The sequence below is a fragment of the Zalophus californianus genome, chromosome 9 (genome assembly GCF_009762305.2).
Source record: "Zalophus californianus isolate mZalCal1 chromosome 9, mZalCal1.pri.v2, whole genome shotgun sequence".
Classification (NCBI taxonomy): domain Eukaryota; kingdom Metazoa; phylum Chordata; class Mammalia; order Carnivora; family Otariidae; genus Zalophus; species Zalophus californianus.
Window position 1 is genome coordinate 12,459,301 of NC_045603.1, and position 27,893 is coordinate 12,487,193.

General features: G+C 59.2%; 1 protein-coding gene across 3 annotated transcripts in view; it reads right to left on the minus strand.

Annotated features, from left to right (window-relative positions):
- Window positions 1-334: 334 nt before the first annotated feature.
- The window catches only part of TOM1 (target of myb1 membrane trafficking protein), a 39,040-nt gene continuing 11,481 nt past the window's right edge, over window positions 335-27,893 (minus strand). Inside the window, exons 2-16 of one of the 3 annotated variants that reach the window (XM_027594846.2) lie at window positions 22,983-23,067; window positions 20,420-20,498; window positions 19,346-19,495; window positions 18,921-19,055; window positions 18,672-18,818; window positions 15,966-16,082; window positions 13,678-13,811; window positions 12,002-12,035; window positions 11,588-11,681; window positions 10,616-10,736; window positions 6,529-6,604; window positions 3,812-3,865; window positions 2,436-2,495; window positions 1,341-1,380; window positions 335-1,249 (exon numbers count right to left, since the gene is read on the minus strand). In XM_027594846.2, coding sequence (XP_027450647.2) covers window positions 1,086-1,249; window positions 1,341-1,380; window positions 2,436-2,495; window positions 3,812-3,865; window positions 6,529-6,604; window positions 10,616-10,736; window positions 11,588-11,681; window positions 12,002-12,035; window positions 13,678-13,811; window positions 15,966-16,082; window positions 18,672-18,818; window positions 18,921-19,055; window positions 19,346-19,495; window positions 20,420-20,498; window positions 22,983-23,067 — 1,490 coding nt within the window. In that variant the 3' untranslated portion in view covers window positions 335-1,085. The other 2 variants (XM_027594847.2, XM_027594848.2) reach the window with 2 other exon arrangements.

Genomic DNA, 27,893 nt, shown 5'->3' on the forward strand with positions numbered 1-27,893 from the left:
GACAACTCCACGAGCCCGTGTGGACGCCCGCACTGTCTACACCTGCTCCCACGTGCTTCTTGTTGCCGGGCAGGAGCTTGCCTGAGGGGGCACAGCAGGGTGGAGGTGCCCTTGGGATGGAGGGATGCCACTCAGAGAGCAGTGCAGCCTCCTGGCAGGGCAAATCGTGGCTGACCCGCCCGTACCTGGTGACAGGTGTTGCTGGATGCAACCCGTCCTGCTGCTCGTCCTATATCATCTGCAGGTGCCTGTCTCCTGGACGGCCCCCAGCCCAGCCTAAAGCAGTCCCTGTAAGCCACTTCCCAGCTGGAGATGAACAGTGTCGCTAGCAGGGTGCTTTTCTACCTTTAATTGGGGATACAAAAGGCACCTCTCCCAGTACAAGGGGATCAATCAACAGGTGGGTGGGCCCAGTGCCCGGTGGAGCCCTGCCTGGGAAGAACAGAGGGAAGTTGCAGGAGAAGGCAGTGGAGGTCGTGGGGGTCACAGGTGCTCCAGGCAGCCCCGGACGCCTCCCCTTTGCGGCCTGTGGAGGTCTCACCCCCACCACATGCAGCTTCGTACCTGGACAGCGTGCAGCTTGGCAGCCCCCTCAACAGCTAGCCAGACAGAGCCTTTGGACTCCACCAGGCAGGTGCTGAAGAATGGCCCAGGGGCTGTGACAGAAGCTTCTGCTGTCTCTAGCCCCCAGCCGAAGCCTCGGCTGACAGTGTGGGCGCCTCTGGGGATGGGTCCAGGGAGGGGATCACCCAGGGCAAGGAGTCACACCAGGGCGAACAAGCAGCCAGCCTGTCACAAGACCTCCTGCTTCTCAGCAAAGTAGTGGTCGGTTGGGGTAGGGAAGGAGGCAGGAGTTGGCCGAGATCCCAACGTGGAACTGACCCGTTACCCCAGTTCATCCAGCTGCCTCTCCACAGCCCAGGCAGCTGGGCCCAGCCACAGCTGGGTCAGCCCATACTCGAGGAGGAGAGAAGGGGGTAACAAGCCAACCTCAAAGCAGCCTTAACACCGAAGGAGGGAAAGAAGCCCCAGCCAAAGGGTGCGGGAGCAGCAGGGGCTCGAGCTGCAGGCGCCAGGCCCCACGCTCATAAGGCAAACAGCGTGTCCTCATCTTTCTCCTGGGTCTTCTTTCGAGGGGCAGCGCCACGAGGGGGCCCCGGGGGCCCTGGGGGCCCCTCAGTCGAGGGGCTGGAAAGGTTGGGCAACCGATCGGCTGCTTTGGCCCGTTCTTCCAGGAACTTGTCAAATTCTAGAGGAACAAGAGAGGGGCTGAGGGTGGGTTCTGCGGCCACAGCTGGGGGGTGGCGGGGGAGGAGGGGCAGGGGGCCGGGGCCTTCTACCTTCGCTGGTGACGCCCTTGGGCTCCTCCGCGTCATTCCCCTGAGAAAGCAGCAGGAGGCAGAGGTTAGCCAGGGTGGTCCTGCGAGGCAGGCACAGGCCGCTGAACCCCAGGGGGCCAGGCTCAGGTTCTGGCTGGGCCCGGAACCTGAACCTCAACCCCACCCCTTCCTGAGCCGCAGCCTTAGGTTTTGCCCGACTGCTCTGTGCCTCAGTTTCCTGCGTGGCAGAATTGGTTGTCGGGAAGCTAAAATGGAATATTACACAGAACACCAAGCCCAGGGTGTGGGGCGCTATGGGTCCTCAATACCAGTTCCTTTCCTTCTGGTGTGTAGAGAGTGGACAGACTTGGCCTTGTGGTGGGAAGGGACCCAGAAATGCAGACCACGCAGGCTAAAGTTGGGGGTGGGGGTGCCTTCTGCCCACCACCTGACAGGGACCCTTGCCTGACCTCGGGCAGAAACAACGGTCCTGGCCGCCGGCAAAAGGCAGCCTCTGGGCCTGGGAGCGCTCAGGCCCTTGGTCTTTGGTGCCCAAAGGTGAGGTGGCAGATGCGGGGGAAGGAGCCCTGGACGGGAGGGCTGAGGCTGGTCACCGCTTCTGATCCCTGGGGGCCGTAGGGCTCTGCAGACGGCCAGAGCCCCTGCTTCCTCCGGGGCTCGGCACCCGTCACCGCTGCTCATCAGCCTCCTGATCTGTAAGATGGGGCTGCCGGTGGTTTCTCTCGGACAGGTGCTGGAGGGCTCCCTGAGCTGGTGCAGGCGCAGGGTGCAGCGTGCTCACGGTAACCCTCAGCCTGGTCTGCCTTCCCTCCAGGCGGCCAAGACTCCCAGGGCCCCACAGTGTGGCAGCACGCTCAGAAAGGGTCCGCTCCAGCAGCTGTGAGGCGTATGGGGCCCAGGCCCTCCTCCTGAAGGGAGCGCCCACCAGAGGGGTGGTGGGAGGTGTCCCACACTGATGCTCCCTCCTCTCCCCACCAGCTGTTCACCCTGCCCCTGTGACAGTCACGTCCTCGTGAGACGAACAGGAGCCCACGGTCAGCTGGGTGAGAAATGCACCTAAGCCTCTGTTCCTGGGCTGGGTGGGCCCCGGCTTACCACGTCCGTGGACAGCCACTGCTCGATGTCCTCCATGAGGCAGGCCTGGGTGACGGGGATCTGGAAGGAAGGGCAGAGGGTGAGGCAGCGAGGGGCAGAGCACTGGGCATCAAGATGGAAGGCCCCAGCAGCTTGGAGCCCACTGGCTGGCCGGCCTACAGCTGTCACCTCCCCCCCTCATGAAATGGGGCCACACATGCCGCACACCCTTCTGGGGTGGTCAAGATCCTCGTAGCCCCTCTACCATGGCTCCTGCCAGCTCCCTGGGACCCACAATTCTGCCCGCTGGGCCGGGCTGTGGGCAAGGGGGCTACAGGGCCACTAGGCTAGGCAGGGCGCGGCGAGGGGGCTCCTAACGGCTGGAGCACGGACATGAGGAAAGAACGGAGTCCTGCTGCCTCATGCCAAGGGCGCTGAGGAGGTGCCGGGCATCAGGGCCGGGCCTAAGCACGGGATGCTGGGGAGCATCTGATGGGAGTATCTGAAGCCCGGGGAGGGGCCGGCCATCGGGGTTGGGTAGGGAACGGTGGGGCAGCCAGCCTCTGTCCCCGCCCCTCTGCAGACTCAGAGCTCCCGAGCGGAGGGGCGGAGAAGCACCAGAGCGCAGGGACGGGCCCAGATGACCAGACCAGGCCAGGGACGGGCCCAGATGACCAGACCAGGCCAGGGACGGGCCCAGATGACCAGACCAGGCCAGGCTGGTGCGCTCAGGCGCTGTGGCGACTCACGGGGCCTTTCGCTTTGTGCCGCCGACACATGGGCTCTGCCACAGAGGCTCCCGCAGCGGCGGGGACTTCCGTCTACACTGGGAGGAACCTGGGGGGGTGGGGGATGGGGAGAACTCGCACAGAGCAGGTGCTCAGGAAGCGCTAGTTACTATTTACCTCCTTCAGGCAAGAGAGGGAGACTGACAGTCTTTCCCCAGCCAGGCGGGCTCTGTCCCCAAGCTCTGTCCCCGGCACCCGGCACCCGAGGAGCCCAGGGGCGGGAGGAGAGCCCAGGGCAGAGCAGAAGCCCACTACCCAGCAGTGGCGGCGGCGGCGCGTGCTCTGGGCTGCCCACACCAGCCCCCTCTCCCCCTCAGCTCTCTGCTGCCACTCAGCCAAGAACCGGCGAGCCCCAGTCACCTCCCAGCTGCCAGACAGGCCACCTGGGCCTGGCTTCCGAGGCAGGAGCCGGAAGTGGGCACCGAGGGGCCGTGGAAGCAGGAGCAGAGGGGGTGGGACCGTGCTGATGCTGGGTGGGGGGGGCACCCACAGCACCCCTTGTTCTTCTCTGCGGCTCACGGTCCTGCCCCTGCCAACGGCACCACTAGGTGGGACCCCTGCCAGCGGCAGCCTCCGTTCTCTGGGCTGGCCGGCCTGGCCTCTCCTCACCATGCCTTGTCTCCTCATCCAGGCACTGAGGCTCTTCTCACTGCTGCCTCCCATCTGGGTGAGGAAAGGTCACGCTGAGGGTGGTGGGAAGGGCAGGGCCAGGGCTGCTGATGTGCGGGCAGCCTTCTCCACCACGGACGCCCCTCTCAGGTCGGCAGGCCGATCAACTGCCTCAGGAGGCTGTGCACGCATGTGTCTGGGTGTGGGCGTGCACATGTGTACGCACATCTGTGCAGGTGCAGGTGCTGTGGTGCCAGTTGGGGCGGGGAGGGCCAGGAAGCAGGAGAGGGTGTCTCACTGTGGGATGAACCACAACGGCCCTGGGACCCCAGGGTTCTGAATACGCTGGGCAAAGCTTCTCCTCCCTTTCCAGAACAATCCTGGGGGCATGCCTGTGCAAGCCCAGAAGGGCGGAGTAGGCAGCTGTTAGCCCGTCTGCTGGCTCTGTGGCGATGCTGATGGGTGTCCCAGGATTAGAATATGGGCTTACTCAGTCCCCTCATGTATATCGATGGGCAACTGGGATTCTCGAGGACCCCAGAGATGACTGGTGGCAGAGAGAGGCCAGAGTCCTGCCTCCCTGACCCTGGAGAGACCGGCCCGGAGCCGGGACTTGCTGTCCAACACCCCCGCGACTTGTGGAGCCCAGGGGCAAACCCTGGCTGCCCCCAGAGCTGGAACTAGACGCCACTCTGCACTTGGCTGCTTGGAATCAGGCCTGTCAGCTTGGTGGGAGAGAGCCTTACCAGCACCCAGCCAGACGTACTCACGTTGGGAGCAGGTGTGTAGGGACAGTTTTAAGAACATCATACCCTGATCTGATGGAAGCCGCTTAAATCTCTCTCGAGGGATCAGAGAGGAATAAGCAATCATTTAGCAGCTTCTGCTCTTGTGCAAGTAGAGGTGTGTGTACGTGTCCTCTTTGGGGCTGTGAGGCTGTATAGGAGCCAGAAGATCTAGGCTCTAGTTCTTGTCATGCCCCTGACATGTGTGCCCCTGAGTCGCCGGGAGCCCCTGGGTGAGTGACACCTGTCTTGGGCAGCAGCTCCTTCATCTGCAACTGGAAGGAGTTGGCTATGGAGTTAGCCTCTGTGCATGAGAGGCCAGGTGGCCCGAGAGGGAAGAGCTTCTAACAGGCTTCCAGAGTGTTTGGATTCATCTGGATTCCGGGCGCCAGATTTTCTGGAGTGTTCCCCTCTGTTCCTGAGAACTCTGCAGGCCATCTGGGGCTCTTATTATCAGTTCCAGCTATGGAGCCAGAAAGACCAACGGCTGTGACATCTTGGGCAAATGACATCACCATGCTAAGCCTCGGTTTTCTCATCCGTAGGTGGGGGCAACCACCCAGCAGCGCTGGGAAGATCAAACGCCTCCCTATGTGCCAGGTACCACGCTAAAAATGTTACACCTGCTGCCTCCCTTGGCCTGTCTCTGGACCTCAGTTTTCTCACCTGTCAAAGGGGATAATAACATGCCCTAAGGGTTTGTGTCAGGACTCAGAAAAGGGGGATATGTAGAGGGTCTGGCACAGGGCAGAGGTTGGACAGATGACCGTTTACAAAGGAAAATCACAGAGGCTCTGAGATACAGGTGTGAATGTGCTCTGCTTGGAGCCCAGCCATGCAGCACGCACGGGAGATGTGTCATGCTCTAGCTGCTCCTGCCCCCACAGCGTACCACGTCTTGCTCTGCTCTGACTTGGGAAGGGCTCCTGAGATGCTGAGGATGCCTTTGGGGAATCTCCAGGATGCCCCACCCACTGGCATACCGGGCAGCTTCCGCCTCCTAGCTGCTCTCCCAGCCTCCCACGCTGGATCCTTCTAAAATGGACAGATAAAACTTCCCCTCTGCTCAAGACTGACCATGGCCTCCACTCACACAGTGCTCCTGGCTGCCGGAGGCCTTCCGGTCCCTGCTGCCTCTTAGGCTCTGTCTCCCGTCACCCAGTCCCACCCTGGCCTCAGAAACCTGTGCTGTCCCTGGGCCTCACCCCTGCCAATCCTCCCCTGCCTCTCCGACCCCTGGGCCCTGCCGTTTCTAGCCGCCTCCCAAGCAGCTACTCTGTCCACTTACTGGAACAGGAACTCTTGCCGCCCCAAAGGCATCCAGAGACAAATTCAAAGGGATGGGAACTGGACCTGGAGTTCTTGCCAAGGGGGAGGGGCCACCCAGAGAGCACACTCAGTGCCGGGCACGTGGCTCTCACTCTGTACGTGGCCAAGCACTTCGATGGAACTAAAATGGTGTCCCTGGATGCCTCCCTGCAGTTTTAGGGTCTGTCCTCTGGTCTTCTCTGTCCACACTCCTGCAAATAGCGGGACTCTAGAGAGGCGGTGAGGCAGAGTGTTGACGGAGCTCAAACTCTGCCAGGTACCTTACACATTCCCTGTCACACATCCTCCTGTAAGCCACCGTACAGGTTGGCCGCGTGCCTCAGGACACACAGCCAGGAAGCCATGGCGCTGGGACGGGAACCCAGGCTGTGGGAGTCCAGCTTCCCGGCCCAGACCCAGGTGCATCCGAGTCCTTGCTCCAACCCTTCCTCGCTGGGTGAACCTGGGCAGATGACTGAACCTCTCAGAGCATTGCCTCCACTGTGTGATGGCAATTACCACATTGGCGGCAAAGGGCCCAGCCCCCGGGGGTGGGGGGGAACCGGTGGGCAAGCATTCCCTGGCTTCCCTTCTGGAAAAGTGGCCGTAGGACCCTCTGCTTACCGATCCAGTGTTCTGCTGTCGGGCATCCAGGGCTCCCGCCAGACTATCTGCTGCTTGGGGGGCTTCGTATTTCACCCTGAAACACAGAGGCCACTGCCACCATGAACACTGCCCTTGCTGTTCCAGGTATGGCGGGATGCAAGGGTGGGTGGGGACGAGCTGGACTCACATCCTGGGTGGACCTGGGTCATGCCCGGGTAGCGGGTAGCTCAGGCCCTAGGAAAGGCTCTGACGCTGCAGGTCTGCAGGGGAGGGCAGACCTGGGCTCAGACGTGTGACCGTGACAGGCAGCAACGAGGCTGAAGTGACGGAGGGTGGTGGGCTGGCCAAAGGCCAAGAGCAAGCTCGCCAACGGCTCTCACCAGATCTGGCCCAACTCCAGGGCTGAGAAAGAGCGCCCATGCCCCCATGCCCATGGAGAATCCCATATCTAGACCCTTCTTCGAGCAGCTTCCACTTTGTAACGTAATAAATCGTGGTTCTGTATGAGGCCGCCTTGGACGGGGAGTTCCCTTCTGCTGCTGGAAACAGCCCGGCAGACGGGGTGTTCCCTTCTGCTGCATGGCTCCCCAGCACCAAGCTCCGCCTGGCCCGCCCTGCCCTGGCAGCATGGTGGAAGGCCCTCTAAATGTCCTGGGGGCTGCCAGCCAGCCGGGCGGGGCAGGGAGGGCAGCGGCTGAGCACCAGGAGGCTGTTTGCTGTGCCTGAGGTGAGTCTCAGTGGGAGCCAGAGGCGGCCTTGGGGACTCAGCCGTGAGTCTGGCAAAGAGTGGTTATTCTCCCTGTGCAGCGTCCACGGAAGGAGGCGAGGTCTCGGCACTGGCCCAGCCAGGTTCGAGGGAAGAAGGGCCCCGCACGATCACAGTGGCAAAGCGAAAAGCCCTGCACTTCGGGATGGGCCAGGTCGAGGCTTCAGGAACTGGGACCCCATCGAATGAAACCCTTGCAATGCCAAATGGCCTTCCTGGGAATGGGGCAGACAGGCACTCCAAAGGGCCTCTTGAATAAGAGCCCCAAGTCCCCAGGCAGCCGTTTGACAGCACTGTTGTCCACTCCCTCCTGCAGGATACGGAGTTAGCCAGAAGAGTGCCATCGTGAGCTGGCTCATCCCCCAGTGACGTGGCTCCCGACCATCGGGGGGCTGGGCACTGTCTGCGGGGCTGAGATGGAGCCAACCTGAAAGCAGGGTGGCGGGTGGTGTGCTCAGGCCCCTCTGGAGGGCAGCTTAGTCTCCGTGGCTCAACCTGTGCAGTGAGAGGGGGTGAGGGGGAAGTGATGGCTAACACCGGGCCACGCGTCCTGACCCGGGGAGGGCCTGCCCACTCAGGCTACGGAAGTAGCCCTGTCGCTTTCCCTCTTTCCCTCCAAGACACGGCACGTGTGTTCCGGAAAAAGGTAGGATAAGGCAGGTCCTGCCCTAGGAACATACAGAAACCCATCCTTTTCTTCACTCAAAAGAACTGTATGTTCTTTCCTAATTACGTCCCCCGTCTCTGCTTTTCTGTGTCTCTCCAACCCACCCGGCCCTGGGGACGAAGCTTGGCCAACCCTGGGGCCATGCCTGCGGCAAGGGAGGGCCGAAGACAGCCCTGAAAGAGGTAGCCCACAAGGCCCACTCCCAGCTGTAGATGCTTGGCCAGGTGTCTACTGCCCCACACCCGGTGCAGGCGTGGGGAGGGCTACCCCTCAGAGGGTTGTGGGGAGGCCGGTGGGCAGGGACTGGACCTGGGGTCACCTGGATGACAGTGGCACTAGGGAGGAAGTGGAGCGTGTCCCCAGGATGATGATACAAAAGAAGGTGAGGAAGAGCATCCCACTTTCAGCAAAGCCTGGCTAAGGTGCCCTGAGTCTGGCTCGTCCAGATGCTCCCTGTCGCTCTCCTTAGTATCCCAAGTGGAGGGGCCTGCTCAGCTGGAGAGGCCATGACCGTGCCAGCTGCGGTCGGGGCTGGAGCAGAAAGACAGGAGCTGCCAAGGAGCTGGGTCCCTGGTGAGCAGATGCAGAGCTGGCACAGGCTGGAGGGAAGGAGTCAGGGGGAGGGCGCCTGGGTGCCTCAGTCAGTCGAGCGTCTGCCTTCGGCTCAGGTCATGATCCCAGGGTCCTGGGATCGAGCCCCGCATCGGGCTCCCTGCTCGGCGGGAAGCCTGCTTCTCCCTCCTCCGCTCCGCCTGCTTGTGTTCCCTCTCTCGCTGTGTCCCTCTCTATCAAATAAATAAATAAAATCTTAAAAAAAAAAAAAAAAAGGAAGGAGGAGCCAGGCAGGCAGAGGTGTGGGCCAGACACCAGGTGGGCAGAAAAGGCCTTAAAGGGTTCAAGCGCCCCAGGAGACAGGGTGAGGAGGGAAGTCCAAAGGCCAGTCAGGGGGCTAGAAGATCCAGCTGGGGCCTAAGGGAGGGACTCCCAAGCAGAACAAAGCAAAGAGGAACTTGATGCTAGGGCACTCTCCTCCCTGTGGGCTGCCTTCTGCTGTGGTGGAAGCCAGTCCCCAGGGAGGGCGTGCAGGAGAACCCAGGACCCGAGGAGGTACAGGATGTGCCCTCCCCCCAGCATCTCATGCTTTCCTTGCCTCCGAGCCTTTGCACACACTGTTCCTATAGCCTGAAATGGCCTTACTGCCTCTCATCCCCGAGGTCCAGCCCTGAGCACCCTCTGCAGAGGTGCCAGCCACCACGCATGTGTCCACAGTGCCTGGCATGCCCCTCCAGGATAGCGGTTAGCACAGCACGGTCTCCCCATGAGACTGCAGGCTCTGGAGAGCAGGCGCTGGGTATGCTTTTCTCTGCCCCACCCAGGGCCCTGCTTCCCAAAGGAGCGATGGCACAACAGCGAGCCTCAGCCAGGCTGGTGGGCCAGGACGAGTGCCGGGGGCTCTCCGGCACGGCCCGTGTGCTCCGCCCTGGGGCCTGGCGGGCAGGCCACCCTCCTGGCTGCAAATCCCACTGGACTCATTAGCTTCCACCCACACAGCGGGCCTCACAGTGCCCCAAACTCCATGGCAACCGTGAGCTGCTGGTCCCTGAGCACCGGAGCTTGGGAGTGCAGACTGCTCAGACTAAAGACGCAGCTCATAGCCCAGGCTGCCTCTGGTCAGCGGGAAGGGCTGAGCAACCTCACGGAGCCAGGCCAGCCTTATCAGATCTGACCTGGATGTGGTGTGCAGAGGGCATACCTGGGCCCTCGGAGGCCCACTGACAGTTCCCAAAGACAAGGCAAGGTGGGGAGGGCAAAGGTCATTCAAATGACCAGAATGACCACTGGGGAGCCAGGGCCAACTGCTGAGGGGATCCCTTAATCCAGAGCTTCCCTTGGCTGTAAATCCTGGCTGCCCCCAGCTCAGTCCTGGGTCCTGAGCAAAAGGCTGAGAATACCAAGCAAACTGCTTCCCCTGACAAGCCTGTACGGGGCCAGTCTTGAGGAGCTGAGCCAAGGGGCTGGTCTGGGCTGCTGAAAGCACCTCCCTGAAAACACTGTCCCCAGGAAAGGACAGAACCCCAGCTCTGGTGCAGAGGGGTCAGATCCGAGTAGAACAACAGGGACCTCTAGAGGAAAGTTAAGGGTGGCTAGTGATCACGAGAAATGACTCGACAAGTCCCTGAAGTTTTATCAGGGATCTTCCCTGCCTGCCCTGGAGGGCTTGGTGTGTGGCCTACAATGTAGTGGGGAGGTGGGTCGGGCTGGAGACAGTTTTGGAACCAGCAGCCTTGGGCTCTCAACCTAGCACTGCCACGTATCAACGGCCTGACTTGGGGCAAATGACCCAGCCCCTCAATGCCTCGGCTTCCTCCTCTGATCAGATCATGTAAGACTCTGGCACACAGTTGCTCATCAAACCACAGGGGTCCCTTCCACCTCCCAGGCCTGCCTGTGGGGCATGAAGTCTACGTCTTGGCCACAGGACTGTCCAGGCTGCGAGCGACTGATCTAGGGAGTAGGAACTCTGCCGTCCTGAGGGGGTACAGGCAGGGGGCTGTGTGTCCTTCCACGTGGCATGCCAAACACCTGGGTTCAGGGGCCCAGAGAGGCTCTGCCCTGACTGGGGGCAGCCCAAACTGTGGAGGATGGGGTGGGGGTGGGGGCAGGCCACTCACTCTTTCCGTTGGTCAGCCAGAGAACTGCCCCGGGTCAGCGCAAACATGTCAAACTCGCCTTCCAGTTGGCCAGAGGCCTCCAGAGACTGCAGGCCAGCCCTCACGCTGCTGGAGCCCAAGTCTGCAGGGACAGAAAGGCACATGAAGGGCCCGCCACCTGTTCCTGCACACTGGGCAGGGGCTGAGCTGCCAGGCCCAGGGATGATTCTGGAGAAGCAGCGGGGTGGGGGGTGGGGACAGTGCGGGTGTAGGAGGGGGCAGGCCACCTGTTGGCTGAGGGACTGTGGGCACGTGACCTGCTCTCCCCGAGGCGGAGACCCCGGCCCCCTCCCAGGGCAGCTGTGCGGAGAGCAGGTAAAACGCGGCCCAGTGCATCTGGCGCAGTACATGGCTGAGCAGTGGGCGAGAGATGAGACGTGTGGCTGAGTTTTCAAACAGCCTAGCAGCAGTGGTTCTGGGCTCTTGATTACTTCCTAGGGCTTGGCACAAGCACGCAGCCAGCTGTAGGGACACTAATCGCAGCGATGGCAATGGCGACTGCTGGCGTGCTGGGGGCGCGCACCCCGGGCCCGGCGCCAGTCCAAGCCCCCTTCGTGCGTGCGCTTACCTAGTCCTCATGGCAACCCTGCCTGTTACAGGGCAGCGAGGGGGGCACAGGGCGTTCAAGTGACTAGCCCCAGCTCGCTCGGATGGCTCAGGTCACAGAGAATTCGGTGTTGAGGGGCGACCACAGAGCACTGGGCTTCTGAGGTGTGAGGGCGCTCGGGGGTTGGCGGGCTGGGAGGGAGAGCTCCATGTGTTCGGTCCTGGGCACCCAACCTTGCAGTGGGGGTCCAGCCCAGCGAGGTGAGGTCTGGGCCGACCTTCTGCTGCTGGCACTCCAGCTCCAACAGTCTAACAGGAGGGCACCCCCAAACTGCAGGGGTGCCCACCATAATGTGCCCTCGGCCAGAACCCCCACACGGCACTTACTCATTCCCGCCAGCTGGGATGAGAGGCTGCCAGTGGCCGCCTGGTCAGGGCCCATGTCGATCAGGTCAGCTGCCGCCTCGACCTCTTGTGGGGCCTGGGGAGAAGGGAGATGCCACTGTTGCTCGAGGATGTGTCAGGAGGGCCCCAGCAGCTAGGACTGGGAATCAGCCCCACGGCTGCCTCTAGCTCAGCAGCACCCCCTGGGAGGCTGGGAAGACCCTGGGGCATCAGCTGGTGGCAGAGCCTTAGTTATCTTAAAGGAACAGTGACAGAAAAAGTGAGAAGGGGACTTCTCTCTGGGCCTGGATAAGAAGGCACATCCTATGCAGGATGTCCAGGGAGGGAGGTGAGCACAGCCCTCCGCCTCCTTCCCATCAACACGGGCATGATCTGGTCCCAGAAAAGCGCCTTTACCTTGCCGGTCTGGCCTGTTCGGAACCGTTCAAACCTACGAAGACAGAAACAAGCCGGGTCAGAGAGACAGAGAGGCCCCTCAGCACAGCCCAGCTCCTCACGCTGCTGGCAACCAAATCCACGGCAGTGAGTCACAATTAGGGGGACCGATCCAATTTATGCCTGCTGTCCCCGGGGAACTGTTAACAGTACCCCTCGGTTCACTTGCCGGACTGTCGCAATTTGAATGATCAATCATCTGGCCACTTGTCATGACCAGCAGTAAGCGAACCAACAGAAATAGGCTAGAACAGAGGAAAATGGGGATGTACGGTACATGGCAAAGCTAAGTGCTGTTTTATCAAACGTGTTCGGTGATTCGCTTACACACGTGTACCTGTGTCACTGGCTCTCCGAAGTGGTGTCAGAAGACACGCATCTCTTATGCTCCTTCCTGGAGCCCCTGGGACTAGCCTCCGGGCTGCCGAGGTGGCTGCAGAAGGCCGTGGTCTGCTGAGGGCTGGCCCTGTCACTTGCTGAGTGACCGTGGGTACGTCCCTTCTGAACCTCAGCCTCGTCTATTACAAGGGGACAGCGGAACCTCCCGCCCACGTGTGAGGACCCGGCGAAGACCCTGACTACAAGCAGGACCGTGAACTAGGAGGCAGCAGGCATATGGCAGGCCTGACACCTGTGGGTGTCAAGGGGTCCTAGTCATCCCCAGATTGGGCCCTTGGGCCACCTCAGCCTACACCTCAAAATGGCAGAAAGCGACTCTTCTATTCCACTGGGCCAGGGAGCAGGAAGGGCTGGGCAGACAAGGCCCACAGCAGGCCACCCCCCCCCACTCTCCACTGACTCAGAATCACTCGGGGTCTGTTGCTGCAGAAAGACAGGAAGTGAACGAAGGCTGGAGAAGGCTGGATAACTGTGTCTTGACTCAGACATCCCTGGTTGCTAAGTGCTTACAGGTATCACTGCGCAGACTCTCTGTCACCCCACGGGGCAGATACAGAGAGCCTGGCACCCCTTCTCCCTTCTTTGGTAATAGCACCCGAGTGCCGTCTGGGGAGCAGCTCTTCCCCCATTTCCTAGGGTCCTGGTACAACCACCTGCAAGGGGCCCTCTTCCCTTCGCCAGCAGGTGGGTACAACAAAGCTGAGCAAATCCATTTCTCCTGGGGAGCTGACTCTTGAACGGAATGACAGAAAGTGGGCAAGTGTCTGGGGCCCATTTCCTGATGGCCACACCCTAGGAACATGGTCCGGGACTTTCTGCCTTGAGACCTCCGAGCCAGCCTGTGATCTCTCTTTCCTGCTCTGCTGGCGGGACTCGCTGTTTGACTCTTCTTTGGATTCTGAAAGCTCTCCTGTCCATAAAGGTTTTTCTTCTCATGAACTCTTTTCCTGCTTAACTGAGTTCGTGTAGCGTGCAAAAAGCCAAAGTCAAGTAAGTAGAGGGCCCACGGCAAGGACAGAGCAGCCCGCCCGCAGGGATGCGGCGGCAGGGCACACTCTGGCCTGGAGAGCAGTGGTGGCAGGCTGCGTGGAGCTCATGCCCACCGGGGAGGGAGAAAGCTGACGGCACACGTGTCTGAGAAGGCGGTGGGAGGAGGCCAGATGGTGCGGACAGGCAGGCAGGGGAGGGAGCGGGCTGGGGCACAGCTGGCCAGAGGCCGGGGGGAGGCGGCGGGTTACCGTTCGTGGCGCAGGAACACGTTGTTGAGGTTGTCATTGACGATGAGCAGCTCCTCGGTGAGCTGTTCATTGGCGATTCGGGGGATGAGTTCTAGGACCCGCTGCTGCATGGCTCGGCACGTCCGGTTGAGCTCCTGCGGAGGGAGGGGGAGAGATGGCCTCAGCCCCTGGGCCCAGAGCGCGGCTGTGGCCGGGCTCCACAAATGCGCCTCTGGATCCCGCCTCTGGTGTCCTACGCCAACAATGAGCACAGGGGAGACAAGCCACAGGCGAGACAGTGCGTGCAGACCTCCCGCTGCCGCCTTTGCTCGGGTGAAAACCAACAGTGCCAGTGGTCGGTGGGACACACCGCAACTTCTCTGGGTGACTGGGATCTTTTCGTAACCGACATAAAAACACCAAGCCGGACCTCTCCAGCTATTATCTGCAAACCCTGATTTTGAAATTTTCCATTATTTTCCCTAATTCTTTTTTTAAAAAGATTTTATTTATTTGAGAGATAGAGAGAGACACAGCATGCACGTGTGTGCGGGAGCCAGAACACGAGCGGTGGGGCGGGCAGAGGCAGAGGGAGAAGCAGATTCCTGGCGGAGCATGGAGCCCAACACGGGGCTCGATCCCAGGACCCTGAGATTATGACCTGAGCCGAAGGCAGGCGCTTAACCGAGTGAGCCACCCAGGTGCCCCTTCCCTAATTTCTTTTTAAATACTTTTTACTTTGGGGCGCCTGGGTGGCTCAGTTGGTTAGGCGACTGCCTTCGGCTCAGGTCATGATCCTGGAGTCCCGGGATCGAGTCCCACATCGGGCTTCCTGCTCAGCAGGGAGTTTGCTTCTCCCTCTGACCCTCTTCCCTCTTGTGCTCTCTTATCTCTCATTCTCTCTCTCTCAAATAAATAAAAATCTTTAAAAAAAAAATAAATACTTTTTACTTTGGAATAATTTTAGATTTGCAGAAAAGTTGCCAAGATAGTAGAGCCCTCCACTCAGCTTCTCCTGAGTTTGGCGTCTGTCAAGACGAAGACGTTAACACCGACCCCACGCTACAAACTCAACTCCAGACTTCCTTCGGTCTCGCTGTTCTCCCACTAACGTCCTTCTGCTCCAGGACCCCACACTGCACTCAGTCGCCATGTCACTGACTGACTTTTAATTGGTAAATTCTATATTTAAACTCTCTTTGGGAAAGAGAAAAAAACTAAACGCCACAGCAGTGTAAGTTTTTCATTTGTAAGACGGACTCTTTCTTCAGGTACCAGCCACTAGGCCGCCGGATGCCTGGGTCACGGTCTCAAGGCGCAAAGAGGCGGTTGGCACTTTTCTCCCACAAGCACCGTGAAGACCAGATGCTGCCCCACTACTGACTTCGGTTCTCTTTTGGACTGTAACCCCACCTCCTAGAATTTCCTCATCTGCCTTTATTGTGGGGCGGGGCGGGCCCGAGTGACTTTCAACACCCTGTGGGCCTCCCTTCTCTTCCTCCTGTGACCAAGCACACTTGTGGCTTTGTCCCCACTTCCTCACCCTCCCCTCTGAAGAGCAGAAGAGCAGTGGCTGGAGCCAGTCTCCTGGGTTCGAATTCCAGCTCTGCTGCTTACCAGCCATGTGACCCCAGGCACATTACGTGCCCTCTCTTCGCCTCAGTTTGCTGATCTGGGAAACGGGGATAACGACAGTACCTACGTCCTGTAGGGGGTGGTGAGGGTTAGGTGAATGACTGTATACCAAGTGTCTACATCAGAGCCCGGTGCACGGGAAGTGCTCATTACTTGTGAGCTGTCACCGCGAAAACCAAATCACTCACACTTGGTGGCTCCTGGGCCTTGGGGTCCCCCAGCTTTCTTGGTACCGCTATGAACTGACCTCCACAGGTAGGGTAGGGCCTTCGGTGGTCCCCATCTGGGGATGGGATGGTGGGACTATCGTGTGACACGTGGAGCGAAAACCTGTGGCTCCTACCGGCCCCGGGGGCCCGAGACCAGCTGCCCTCTCCTCCCCAAGCTGGCGCTGCTCTCACACCAGCCTGCTAAGCTCCGTACTCTGAAAGGGGGAAATCAGAACAATCTTACAGATGAGGAAACTGAGAGAGAAGCTATTCTGTTCAAACCAGAAAATGCTAGAGCCCTGAATTCCAATATGATGGAGCCCAAAGTCTCTGCCCAGTTTCAATCTCTCCCACTGTGACCACGAAGTTCCGAGTAAGCCGTGAGAACTGTAGCGTGGCTAGGGAAGAAATGTGTGTGGGCAAATGCTAGAGAAGTCACCTGGGGGCAGACGGGTGCCTGCTCACCTGTAGCAGCTCCAGGTCTGCAGGCTCTGCCTGGGTGGGCACCAGCTCCGTCAGCATCTCCGACATCACCCTCACGTTCCCACTCACCATCTCGAGCTCGCTGCGCAGCTTTGCGATCTGAAATACACCGGCGGCCCTGGTGAGCTAAGCCAGGGGTCCAGAGCCACTGTCGCTAGCGAGGAGAGCCTGGCACCACGAGCTGGGGTGGGGTGGGGGGGTACCCAGAGGAGCCGACCTGCCAGTATGCTCTAGGCTCTTGAGCCACAGTCCTGCGGTGGGTTGCCCCCACCACCCTGAGAACCCCTTACAGAGGTGCTACCAACCGTTACCATCTCCAAACTGGGGAGCCTGGTTCAGGGAAGGCCAAAAGCGGTGGAGCTGTGAGTAAATGCACACAGAGTACGGCTGGAGGCCGCCAGCTTTCCCTGGGTCCCAGGTGGCAGCTAACAAGGCCCTGGAGGGCAGCTCCCTGCCACGGGGAGAGGGGACCATCAGCAGACCTGCTTCCCTCCCTAGGGTGACAGGATCTCACTCTGGCTCCTAGGACGGCAGGATTTTACTCCCCCGTCCTGTCCTGTGAGGATGGGATTTTGTCTTGCTCCTGGCCTGCTCCTCCTGGTCTGTTTCGGTGTCCTGGGCTCTTCCAAGCAGGGGTCCCCGGGCCACCCCCCATCTTGAGTATGACACCGAGATTTAGCATTGGTTAAAAAGACGGTAGCAGGTTGTCAGTGACCCAAGGGTTCCAAAGTCTTGGCTTGGGGAATCTGTGTAAATCAAGTTGCAGAGTCTCCACACAGGGGAGGTGGTGAAGGGTCCTATGCTGTGGGGCTCTGTGGGGAGTGAGGTCTCCTCAGGAGCACTATGGACACTGTGAATGTCCAGGAAGCAATCAGTATGGAAGTTCTAAAATTAATCGGGACAAAGAACCCTTTGCCATGGAATACTGCATGGGTCTAGGATTAAGTGGCCTACATTTTGAGAAATGCACGTGACCCCGCTGATTCCAGAACAGGAGTGTCACTATATAAATTCACGATGCCTGTGTGAGCAGTGACCATTTACTGACCACCTACTAAGTGCCAAGCATTTAACTTTTATTGCTAATTCAACTTCACCACAGTCTTAGGAGGCAAATATCATTATCCCAGCCTCTGCAGGTGAAGAAATGGGGGTGCAGACACTGCGGCTCACGGACACCTTCCAAACCCTGCAAAATGCTTGGTGTGTTTGGCCTATCTAATGAACGCTCTCAGTATACATAAGTGGAAAGACTACTGACCATAAGCCCAGTGTGTCCAGGTCAGATGGGACCTAATTACAACGGAGTCTGGGAGTGGTATCACTGCCTGAAAGCCTTAACATGCCCCAGGAGACAAAAGGGGAGCTGGACATTAACTCCTACTCAGTTGGGTTTTGCAAACTGAGCAGGCACTGGACATAATCAGTCTTAAACCATGCAGATGCCAGACTTCAGGCAAATTGGTTAAAATCATAACCTGGTGACATAAAATTTAGATCACAAGGTGATTTTACAATTTTTATATACCTTTAATTATCTGTCCAGTCAAGAAAACTTTTCTAGTAATACTTGTAAGTCTGGGAGGTGATTTTATAATTTGCTATAAGGTATCAAATACAGAAGTCTCTCTTCAGATAGGCTGGGGTGCGAAGGGCTGCTGGGAGGTTTGTTCATAAATCCAAATGAGATAGTGCAGATCAGCAGGTGCGCTTTGGAAGGTCAAGTTTCACTTTGTTTCCATCACACACCTGTGTCTCTCTCACCAGTACCTTCAGCAGCTAAGCTTTCACAGTTAGCCGATAGGATGGCTCTGAAGTTCTTAACACGCCTCAAAAGTGGGCACCCCAACCATGCAAGGACTCCACTTGCATCCCAACAGCCACGGCTAAAATGAGAGCGCACTAGGGTGCTGAGTGTGTAACTCTTGATCTCAGGGTTGTGAGTTCGAGCCCCGTGTTGGGTGTAGAGAGTACTTAAATAAATAAATAAATAAATAAATAAATAAATAAAATGAGCACACACCCAGCGCACACTGGCCATGGCAGCAGACACCCCTTGTTGGGGCGAGCAGTCTCAGCAGGTGGCTTTGCCCCCCTGTTCCCGGTGGAGGAAAATGAGGGACAGAAGCTAAGTCAGTGGCCGTGTGTCTCTGGTGGGTAAGCCTGCAAAGCTACTCATAGAGCCCCAGACCCCGGCCCCTGGAATCTCACACTACACCTCAAACCTTCCTGGGGCTTGGTGGGAAGCATCATGGTGCAAAGGAAGGGTTTAAAAAATTTTTTTCTGTGCAGATGCTTTAGAACTGTTTTTAGCCAGAACCTCTGTTCAAATGGAATCTTATTTGAGCACATAAACAAACCCCACAAGGAAAATGGAGCTGCTGTTGTTGAGGAGGCCGCCTGCTGGGCACTCCGCACCCCCACCCCCTCGGGGGGCCGCCTGAAGGGCTCCGCGCACCACACAGCTTGGCAAACGGCTGGCCGAGGGGCAGGACAGAGCCTGCTGGGAGTCAGGCAGACCTGAGCTTGAGTCCCACTGCCCTCTCTGATGAGCTGTGTGTGGCTCTGGGCAAGTGAGTTTATCTAATAAGCCTCATCTTTGAAACGTGGGGCGGCTACGAGGACAGTACTTTTCAGACTGAGTGGGGTGCCCCCTGACCTGCGTGGCTCTGACTCAGGCTTGTTTACCTGCTCAGGGGTGGGTGTGATGGGGGTGTCACTGGGGACGGTGGCCGGCACGGGCAGAGGGGTGGTGTGCGGGGTGGAGTCTCCTCCATGGCTGGCGTCCGTGCCCACGGAATTCGGCCCTGATGGTGCCTCTGAGCTGAACACGGTCTAGACGGTAGAAAACGGGATCGGCGAGGCCGGTAAGGGAGGAGACAGCTCCCCCACCCCCGGCTCCCCTTCCCACTGCCCCCACCAGCTGTCTCTCCTCACCCTCTGGGGCGTGTGGATGGGTGACAGCATGTCCAAGTCGGTCATCGGGAATTCCAGGCCCTTCCTCCGCAGGTCCTCGTAGACGGCCACCACCCCTGTCAAGTCGGGCGAGCTGCGGAACGCGTCAGCCCAGGACTGAGAAAGGACAAGGGGACATGGCCGGTAACCACTGCTCACAGTCTCCCCTGCGAGCCCACCCCCTGGAGAGCAGAAATTCCCTTGCTGACTCGCTGGTCCTTGGACTACGGTGCCCAGGCCTCCCCACACGCAGAGCCCTCCAGTCAGCGGACGACCAAGACGGCCCCACACGAGAAACTGATGGAAGCAAAGGGACACAGAGCAGCAATGGCAGGGGGCACCAGCTCTCCACCCGGCAGGAAGCTGGCCTGGAGCTCGGCCCGGCGCGCCTGCCTGCCCGTGCTCACCTGGATGAGGTGGAGCACTTTGTCGTGCACGACGGTGGGCGGGTTGTTCTTGGGTAGGATGGTCTTCACCAGCACGCCCTCCACAAAGTCCTGGCTGGCTACCAGCAGGTGGAAGCGGTGCCCGCAGTTCTTGACGCAGGTTTCTAAGACCTGGAGGCCGGGAGGTGCCCGTGAGCACTCATCCGCGGACGGGGGGTGGGGGGTAGGGGGTATCCAGGACTCCCACCCTGGCACTCCGCCTCCATCCCAGAGGACAGGCTGAGTCCAGGCGGGGCTCCCTCAAGTGAGATCCTGGAACATGGAGAAGGGGGGACAGTGCCCTGATTCGGGGGCTGGTGTGCTGGCTAGCCCCCTCCTCGCCCCCGTGGGGTGGCCTCGGTGCCTAGAGAAGCCTGCCCGGATGCTGTTTCCGAGGGGGCCACAGCCTAGAGGGAAGGTAGCTCTCTGAGTGGAAATCAGAGCGAACTTTCATAATCCTATGGTGACCCTGCAGCCCCAGAAAAAAAGGTGCTGAGCTTCCTTCCCCATTTCTGCTCCCACTTCCCGGCAGGAGGTGCCTTGCTCTTCCGGGGAGCTGGATTCACCGGATGTAAGCCCTGCTCTCGTCTCCACCCCAGCCAAGCCCCTCCGGCAGCCAGGATGCCCACTCTCGCCTGGCTTGTCCTCAGCCGCTGGCATTTGCTTTATGTTCATTTCTCAGGGCACCAAGTGCCAGTCAGCAGCACCCAGTGTGGCCTGCCAGGCTTTCTGCCCCCCCCCCCCCCCAACGCCTGGCTTCACTGAGCTTCTGTGTCACCTGGCAGGTCCTCCGGCGCAAGCTCTCCGTATCTGGTTCTGGAGGGATGTGGGCCTCAGTGCGTCTGCTCCCCATGCCCGCGGGCTGGAGAGAATTTTTCCAAATGGCCTCTCTTGCCGCTCCGTGTCTGCCGGCACTGTAGACAGGACAGCGCTCTGCCCACAGACCTTTCCTTCCCAGCCCTTGGAAGAGGAGCCGCAGGGTGGCTGGAGTCCTGCTGGGCCTGGGGGACGTGTGGTTCTACCATGGATGGACAGATGGATGGATGGGGCACTCACCGTGAGAGCCAGCATCACCTCGTGGAAGTTCTTATTCCCTACGATTCTCTTCTTCACTGCTCGGAAGGCATCTTTGGGACTGGGCAGAAGGACAAAAGGAAGGATGGCCTGAGGAATGGAACCTTCTTATCCAATATGCGGGGCTGCCTACCTGAGATCAGGAGGCACTGGAACACAGGGATGGCTTTTACTTATCTGTCTTCCCTGTGTCCTGTTTCCTGTTGAACACACGAGTTCTAATCACAACACAAACTGCTTGCACCAAAGTCCTCAGTAGATCATAAATACTTGGCAGAGATTCTCTGTGTGGACCATGGGCGCCCTGCACCAGAATCCCCTTGGGGGGAAGTGTGAGGATGTGTTAAAAATGCAAAACCCTGGGCTCCCACCCTAGACCTCTGAAGCAAGCTCTCAGGGAGGCCCCCAGGGGCGCCCTGTACATACTGAGGTTTAAGGACCAGTCAGCTGCCAACATAGAGTCCCAACGCCCCATCCTGGCCACTTCCTCTCTCCACCCATCCTTCTACTTGGCTAAGTAGCCACACGTGCCGGCACCGTGCGGGGCGACGCGTTCCCGGGAGACCCACATCAACGTGGGAAAGAAGAGGGGCCTGCAGTCGGAGTGAGTGGGGGTCGGGGAGGGCGGCTCAGGGCAGTCCTCTCTGAGGAGGTGGTATCACAGCTGGGTGTGAAGGACGAGATGGAGCCAGCTGCGGGGAGCAGGGGAAGGGGTTCAGGCAGAGCAGGGAGGGACTGAATGGAGGCCGTGCGGGGAGGCAGAGGGAGAGGGAGAGGCTGAAGAGGCCCAGTGGTCACGGTAGGGAGGGTGGATATACCTAGGCGCAGGGGGAACCCTGAAGGCCCTGGTGGCCGCCTGCTCCCCCCGCCCCACCTGCTGCCCGTACCGCCTTGCCCCTGCATCCTGCCCTTCAGCACTGTACAGGTGAAATCAATGTTGCCCCGACGGCTCTGTCCTAAAAGCCTTTGTGGCCCCCGACTTCCACGTCTACCTGGTGAAGGCACAGATAAAATCTGCCTTACGCACGACTCTTTCCCAGTCCCCCATTTCCCTGGTGTGCACCCACACGGCACCCGCACGGCACCCACCCGGGGCTGCCTGGCTAAAGAAGCCGCCTCCCGGAAGGCGGGGATGGGATCCCCTTTTGACACTCTGCCTCCCCAGAGGAGCACTCTCCACCCACAGGAGCATAAGCAACATTTCCTAGGCTGGTCAGTGGCCCCTGGGGCCTGTCCTGCTGTCTGCCAGGCATCTGTCTGTTCGGTGCTGACCCCCTCAAGGGGCAGGTGAGGAAAGGCAGGGACCCTGATACGGGTCCCCCAACATGAGTGAAGGCGGCAGGCAAGGTGGGGAGGCGCCATGGAGGCCTATCAAGGCTGTGACAGACAGGACATGCATTGCGGTCCCTGACCGGTGGGCCCCTGTCCCGGAAGTGTGAGCGCAGTTTGCAACCCAATGCCCTAGGGCCCTTCCTCACCCTCAGGACTCCTCGCCTGTGGCCACTTCAGCTCCCTAAAAGGACTTGTCCCCGCCTCTCATACCGTGGCCCAGAGAAAGGGCATGGCATTGGGAATCAGAGGTCCCGGCTTAGGTGCCCCTCTCCCCACAAAGCACTACCAGGCTGAGGGGGACCTCGCAGGCCAACTGGATTATCCCAGTGAGAAATGGAGATGGAAGTGAGGTCTGCTCTGGCTGTTGATTCTGGTTTTCCGGAACAAAGGCCTTGTCAGACAGTCTTTCCCCGATCACCGTGGCCTTCACACCACATCCCACCCTTCCTGGGTTTTCCTGAGAAGGACAGTGACCCTGCTTTGCCTCTCTGCTCCCCTTAGGACCTTGGGCTTATTGCTGGAAGAATCTAAAAGAGCTTTATGTCTGAGGATATAGACCCAGGGAGGTATGGTGCCTTGCCCAAGGTCACACAGCTGGTCAGTGACAGCTAGTCAGAGACCAAGAGCCCAGGGCCACGATGCCTCCTCCACAGCACGTGCCCTGGTGTGACCTGCATACGGGAAATGTTCAGCAAAGGCTAATGCTGATGGGCTCTCAGTTCTGCTTTACTGTCACTGCCTTCTCAGTGTCCCCTGACCCAAATCTTAAGGAAATGAAAAGTCTATTCTTGCTCACAGAGAAGGCTGGGAGTCCCCCTGCCCATTCCAGCTCACAGAATGCAGAACGGTGCTTGGGGTCATGTCCCAGTGCCGGGGCTGCCAGCTGGCCTTGTCACAGGAGGATGTCGCCCAGGTGACATTCTAAAAGGTCCAGTTGGTCAGGCTGCCGGTGAGACACACGCATGGGCTGGCAGCCTTCTGGGGCATCTCTCTTTCGTCTAACTCATGACAGGGCTGCGTGGAATCTTGGTTCCCAAATACCTAAAATGCCACACTGTTGCCTAGGGTGGGACTCAGACAATGTCTGTAGGCCTCCTGGCACCAAGTACCACCAGTGGGGTCTACCTGAGCACCACAGCGGGGTGGGATGGGACTGCTCCGTGGCGGAGGGCAGGCTGGGTCCCCCACCCCCAGCCTCCCCTGCGGGCCTCACCCTTCCTCCGTCTCGTTGATGATGTCGCAGATCTCCATGTTGAGGGCCCAGTCCTCGCTCTGCAGGGAGCCATCTGTCGCCTTCTCTGTGGAGGAGAAACCACAAGTCACAGTGTGGGGGTGCCCAGGCGGACAAACTTAGCTGTGTGCAGGCGCGTGGTGCGGGGCCAGGGCAGGAAGGAGCCAGGGAGGAGGAAGACGATGGATGCTTTCTGGGCACCCAAGAAGGAAGGGCCAGGCAGTGCGCAAACGGCTACCTACCTTGTCTTGTTTTGTCATTTAATGTGTTTTTAGGCTGTACTTTATCTCTGTATTATTTTTACTTTTTAAATTGTGTTAAAATGCACCTAATATTTGCCATCTCAACCATTTTTCAGTGTACAGTTCAGTGGCATCAAATATACTCAGTGCTGTGCAACCATGCCCACCACCCTCTTCATCTTCTAAGTCTGCAGCTCCCCCTCCCCATCTCCCCTCCCCATCCCCCCCTCCCGCAGCCCTGGGTAACTACCACTACACCGTCTTTTTTTTTTTTTTTTTAAGATTTATTTATCTGACAGAGCACAGCAGAGGGAGAGGGAGAAGCAGGCTCCCCACTGAGCAGGGAGCCCGATGCAGGGCTCGATCCCAGGACCCCGGGATCATGACCTGAGCCGAAGACAGACGCTCAACCCACTGAGCCACCCACGCGCCCCAGCACTACACTGTCTTTGCAATTCTGACTCCCTAGGGGCCTCATTATGTGGAATCGTACAGTACATGGCCATCTGCATGTTCTTGCCAAAACACACGTGCTAGGTAAGGCGGTTCTTTTATTTTTACATTGAGGTGAAGGTCGCATCTCATACAATTAGCCATTTGGAAGTGTACCACCCAGTGGCACTTAGTGCGCTCACAGTGCTGTACAGTCATGACCTCTACCTCGGTCAGGTTGGGCCGAATCAGAATAGGATTTCCAGGCTGGAGACAGCTACAACATTTTCGAGGCCGTCAAGGCCAGGGTCACTCCAAGTAGGCTCTAAGCCCAGTGTGGAGCCCCACGTGGGGCTTGAACTCACAACCCTGAGATCAGACCTGAGCTGAGATCAAGAGTCAGATGCTTAGCTGACTGAGCCACCCAGGTGCCCCATTAAATAAGCTCTACCACAGCACAAAGACAGTCTGGTCCCCCGCTTTTTGGGGCCGACATTCTACCACACAAATTACCCCTGGCTGGCATGCGCTGTACCTTAGTTAGGACTCTGGGACTAGCCAGGGCTGGTCAATGTTTTAAGGTTCAGGGAGTAAGACCCTTGGTGTCCTGACCCTGGGCGCTATCCACGTCCCCCACCATCACAGCCCTCTCCTCTGGCTCCCACACCTGGCCCTGCCGGCACAGTGTCCCTGCCGGCCATCTGTCGTATACCAGCAGCACCTGCGGGACCAGGCACGTGCAGCTCGTTATCCCACGTGACTGTACAGACATCCCACACGGTAGGCCCCCTCGCTCTGTTCACACCGACAGCTGCCCCCTCACTTGCTGCATAACTGGTGCCCAGAGGGGCTGAGGCGTCCTCTGAGCCCAGGCCCCATGACCAGGCAGGGCCCGTCCTGCGGGACAATGCCTGGGCTGGGCTGGCGGTCAGCTCCCGAAAACTGTGGCTTCTGTGATGTCAGTTTTGAAACTGGCCTGACCTCAGTTCCGCCTTAGGTCCTGCGGACAGATGGATGCTAGGGGAGCTCAGGGCACAAGCCCGGCAGCTGGGGCGTCCAGGGAGGGACCCAGCAGCAGGGCAGGGTGCTTTTCTCCCTAGACTATGGCTGCGGGAAGGGAGGAAGAAGGCTTCCTTTAAAAGGGTTGAAAGCTGGGCTCCTTTATCCCACAGTGATGTCCTGAGTGGGGCTTCTTTTTGTCACACTCCCCACCCTTGGGGACTCACACACTTAGCCACGTGGGACGAACTAGAGAGAGCTGGACAAGTGCCCCTCTGGGCAGAGGGAGCCACACTCCATTTTGGACGGTCGGGGGGGGGGGGACGGACAGTGCTAATCAAACATGCGGGACCTGCTGCTCCTTCAGAAACCACACCTCGGCGACCCCCAGTCACATGGGCCAGACTTCCGGCCACAATGTTCGGCCACCTCCAGCTCCTGACTCTCCACCCTACCTGATCCTTCTCGCCTTGCCGCCTTGCCGGCTGCCTCAGCCTGGCCTCTTCCCCCCAGGCCACTGCCTCCGCTAATCCGGCCTCGCTCCTCCCCCTCCACGCCCCCTGCTGCCCCAGACTGAACTTTCTGCACCCTGGAAGTGACCCTGCTCCTCCCATGCCCCCAGTGCTCCGAAGGCTCCCCAGCCCTCGGCCCGGCCCACGTGCCCGTCCTCAGCAGCAGTGCACTCACACCCGTTACAGACCAAGCGCCGGTGAGCTGCTGACACGCGGACACAGCTGAATCCTCCCAACCCCGTGCGGTGTGCATCACGGCCGTCATCGAAGTGGTGAGGGAATGGGGACGCGGGGAGGTCACACAGTGGTCACCAGGGGCCAGGGAGCTCTGCCATCCCAGAAGTGTCCTCCTGCCCCCTCCTCCCGGATCCCTGGCTCCAGCAGCAGGCCTTTTGATGCTTCCTCAACTGGACCGTCCCAGTGACCCCTGAAAAGGAGGGGCACCTCACTTCTCCTGGGGGAGGATCCTTATGGTTTTAGAAGGGATTCAGGGCATTCTGGAAAGGCAAGCGGGCTGGTAAGGGGCAGCTGGGGCATTTACAAGCCAGAGGAAGGCCGCGGCCGGGAATCGGGCGGGTGCAGGAGGACCTGGAGCACAGGAATCTGGGGACATCTGTTTTGTTTTTGTTTGGAACCACAGAAGTAACTTAGCTTTGTGATTTTGGAAAGGAAGGAGAAAAACACTGGCACTGGTCACCAGTTCCAGGAGAATGATAACCGGCTTCCTGCCCTCTGGGCTGTGGGTTGTAACCTCCCAAGGTCCCGGGCAGCTACTCTGCTCTAGTCCCTAGCTCCTGAGGCAGCCAGGCCCTGCACTCCCCCGCACCCCCCCGCCCCCTGGGTTCAGGCTGCAGGGCTGCTGTCTGGGGCTGGTAGTCCTGTGGCCATGGATCACGCCCCCCCCGCCGTCTGCCTGTCCTCTCTGTGTCAGGCGGGGTGCAGACACCACCTTTCCGGAAGGCTCCAGGGAGTCTGCCTGGTGCGGTGGCAGGCCCAGTGGCAGAGGCTTTGGAGTGGGATGAGTCTAGCCCCTTGTCCTAACTTGGGGACCACAGGCCCACTCAGTCTCTCTTCTCTTCTCTGTGAAACGGAGATAAGATGGCTTGCCTCACAGGCGCTGCGACTTTTCAGGTAAAGAGCAGTCCTGAGTAATTGCTAATTACCGTGACTGTGACCCAGGCTGAGAGCAGGCAAAAGTGGCCCCCAAAGACGTGCCAGCTCCAGGCCCCTGGTCCCAGCCTGCTCATTCTTGGGGGGGGGGGGTCTGAACAGCTGGAGGGCAGTGGCCTTCTCGGCTCCTTCCACTGCTTTGGAGAAGTCCACGTCTTCAGGTGCTCCACACCATGCACTCAAACCCCACTGACCATCTGCTCCCACGTCAGCCGTGGGGGCAGCAGCCTAGAGCCTTCTCCCCACCACCCTGCATGTCCAAACAGCCACCAAGTCTGTGAATTCCAGCTGGTCAACGCATCTCTGAGTTGTCCCCAGTTCTGTCATCACTGTGGCGGCTCTCAGTCAGGCCCTGTCACCTCCTGCGGGCCTGGATGTCATCTCCACACTCTTCTCTTCAAACATAAATCCAACTAGTACTTTCTTCCATCTAAAAATTGTCCCTTCACCCCCTCAACTGGCTGAGGGTCAAAAACCTGAACTCTGCAGGGCGGAGAGGGACATGTGGGACTGACCTCGGCCACAGCTGGCTGTCCTCCCCTCCCTCTGGGGCCTTGTTCTTGCATGCCTCTGGGCTCCTGCCCGGCATGCCTTTCTTCCCTTTGCTTGGCGCCGGCATCACAGATGATGATGACAACCCCCGCCCCCAGTGTACTCACCCGACAGTAAGCACCAACTATGGGACTCAGCACTTCGCACTGACCCCTCACCACACCCTTAAGAAAGAGGATGAATAACTGAGGAGCACAGAGAGGTCCGTACCTTGCCCACAGTCACACAGCTCACACACTGCAGAGCAAGAGATTCAGACTCAGCGAGGTCTGGTTACCAAATCTATACTGTTACCACTACCTTCTGTGCCTGGACGACAACAAACAGTGTGTTCAGGGGGTACAGAACGTAGTGGGGAGCGCATGTGCCGACTCAGGGAAGGAAATGAGCCGGCTAATCCCGGCTCATCTTTTAAGGCCCTCACCCCAGTGCCAGCTCCTCAGTGTATCTGCCAACTGGGCGGACTGTGTCACTGTGACCTGTACTGTCATTCCGCACGGTGACAGTAACATTGGGAGGAACAGTGGCAAAATGACTGGCATTCGCTGACTGTCTGCTTGTCCAAGCTGCTCAGTAGACCTCCTCTCGGGTCACCTCCCCCCACTCCGTCCCTACCATGGAGGGGGGCAGCTGAGGTCCACTACCCGCAAGTGCAGGAGCGTGTGGCTCTGAACCCCTGCGCCTCTCACTCTGCTCGGGCCCTTCAAGGACGTCTCTACCCAACTAGGGCAGGCCCTGAGCTCTCGGGGGCCTCTCTCTCTCACCAGGGCCTTACCTCTGCTGGGACAGAGAGTAGAGGCTCGTTCAGTGTTTGTGGAAGGCCAACAGCCCTCAGACTGCTTTGATGCTCTGGTTCCGCTCTGAGTACCTGCCCCCTCCCTCCCCGCCCCACCTGCCCCGATGCCACACACTGTTTCTCAGATTGTAAGCTCCCCTCCCCCTTTCCACTTTGAACCCCTCTCATATTGGGGTGGCTCTTACAAACA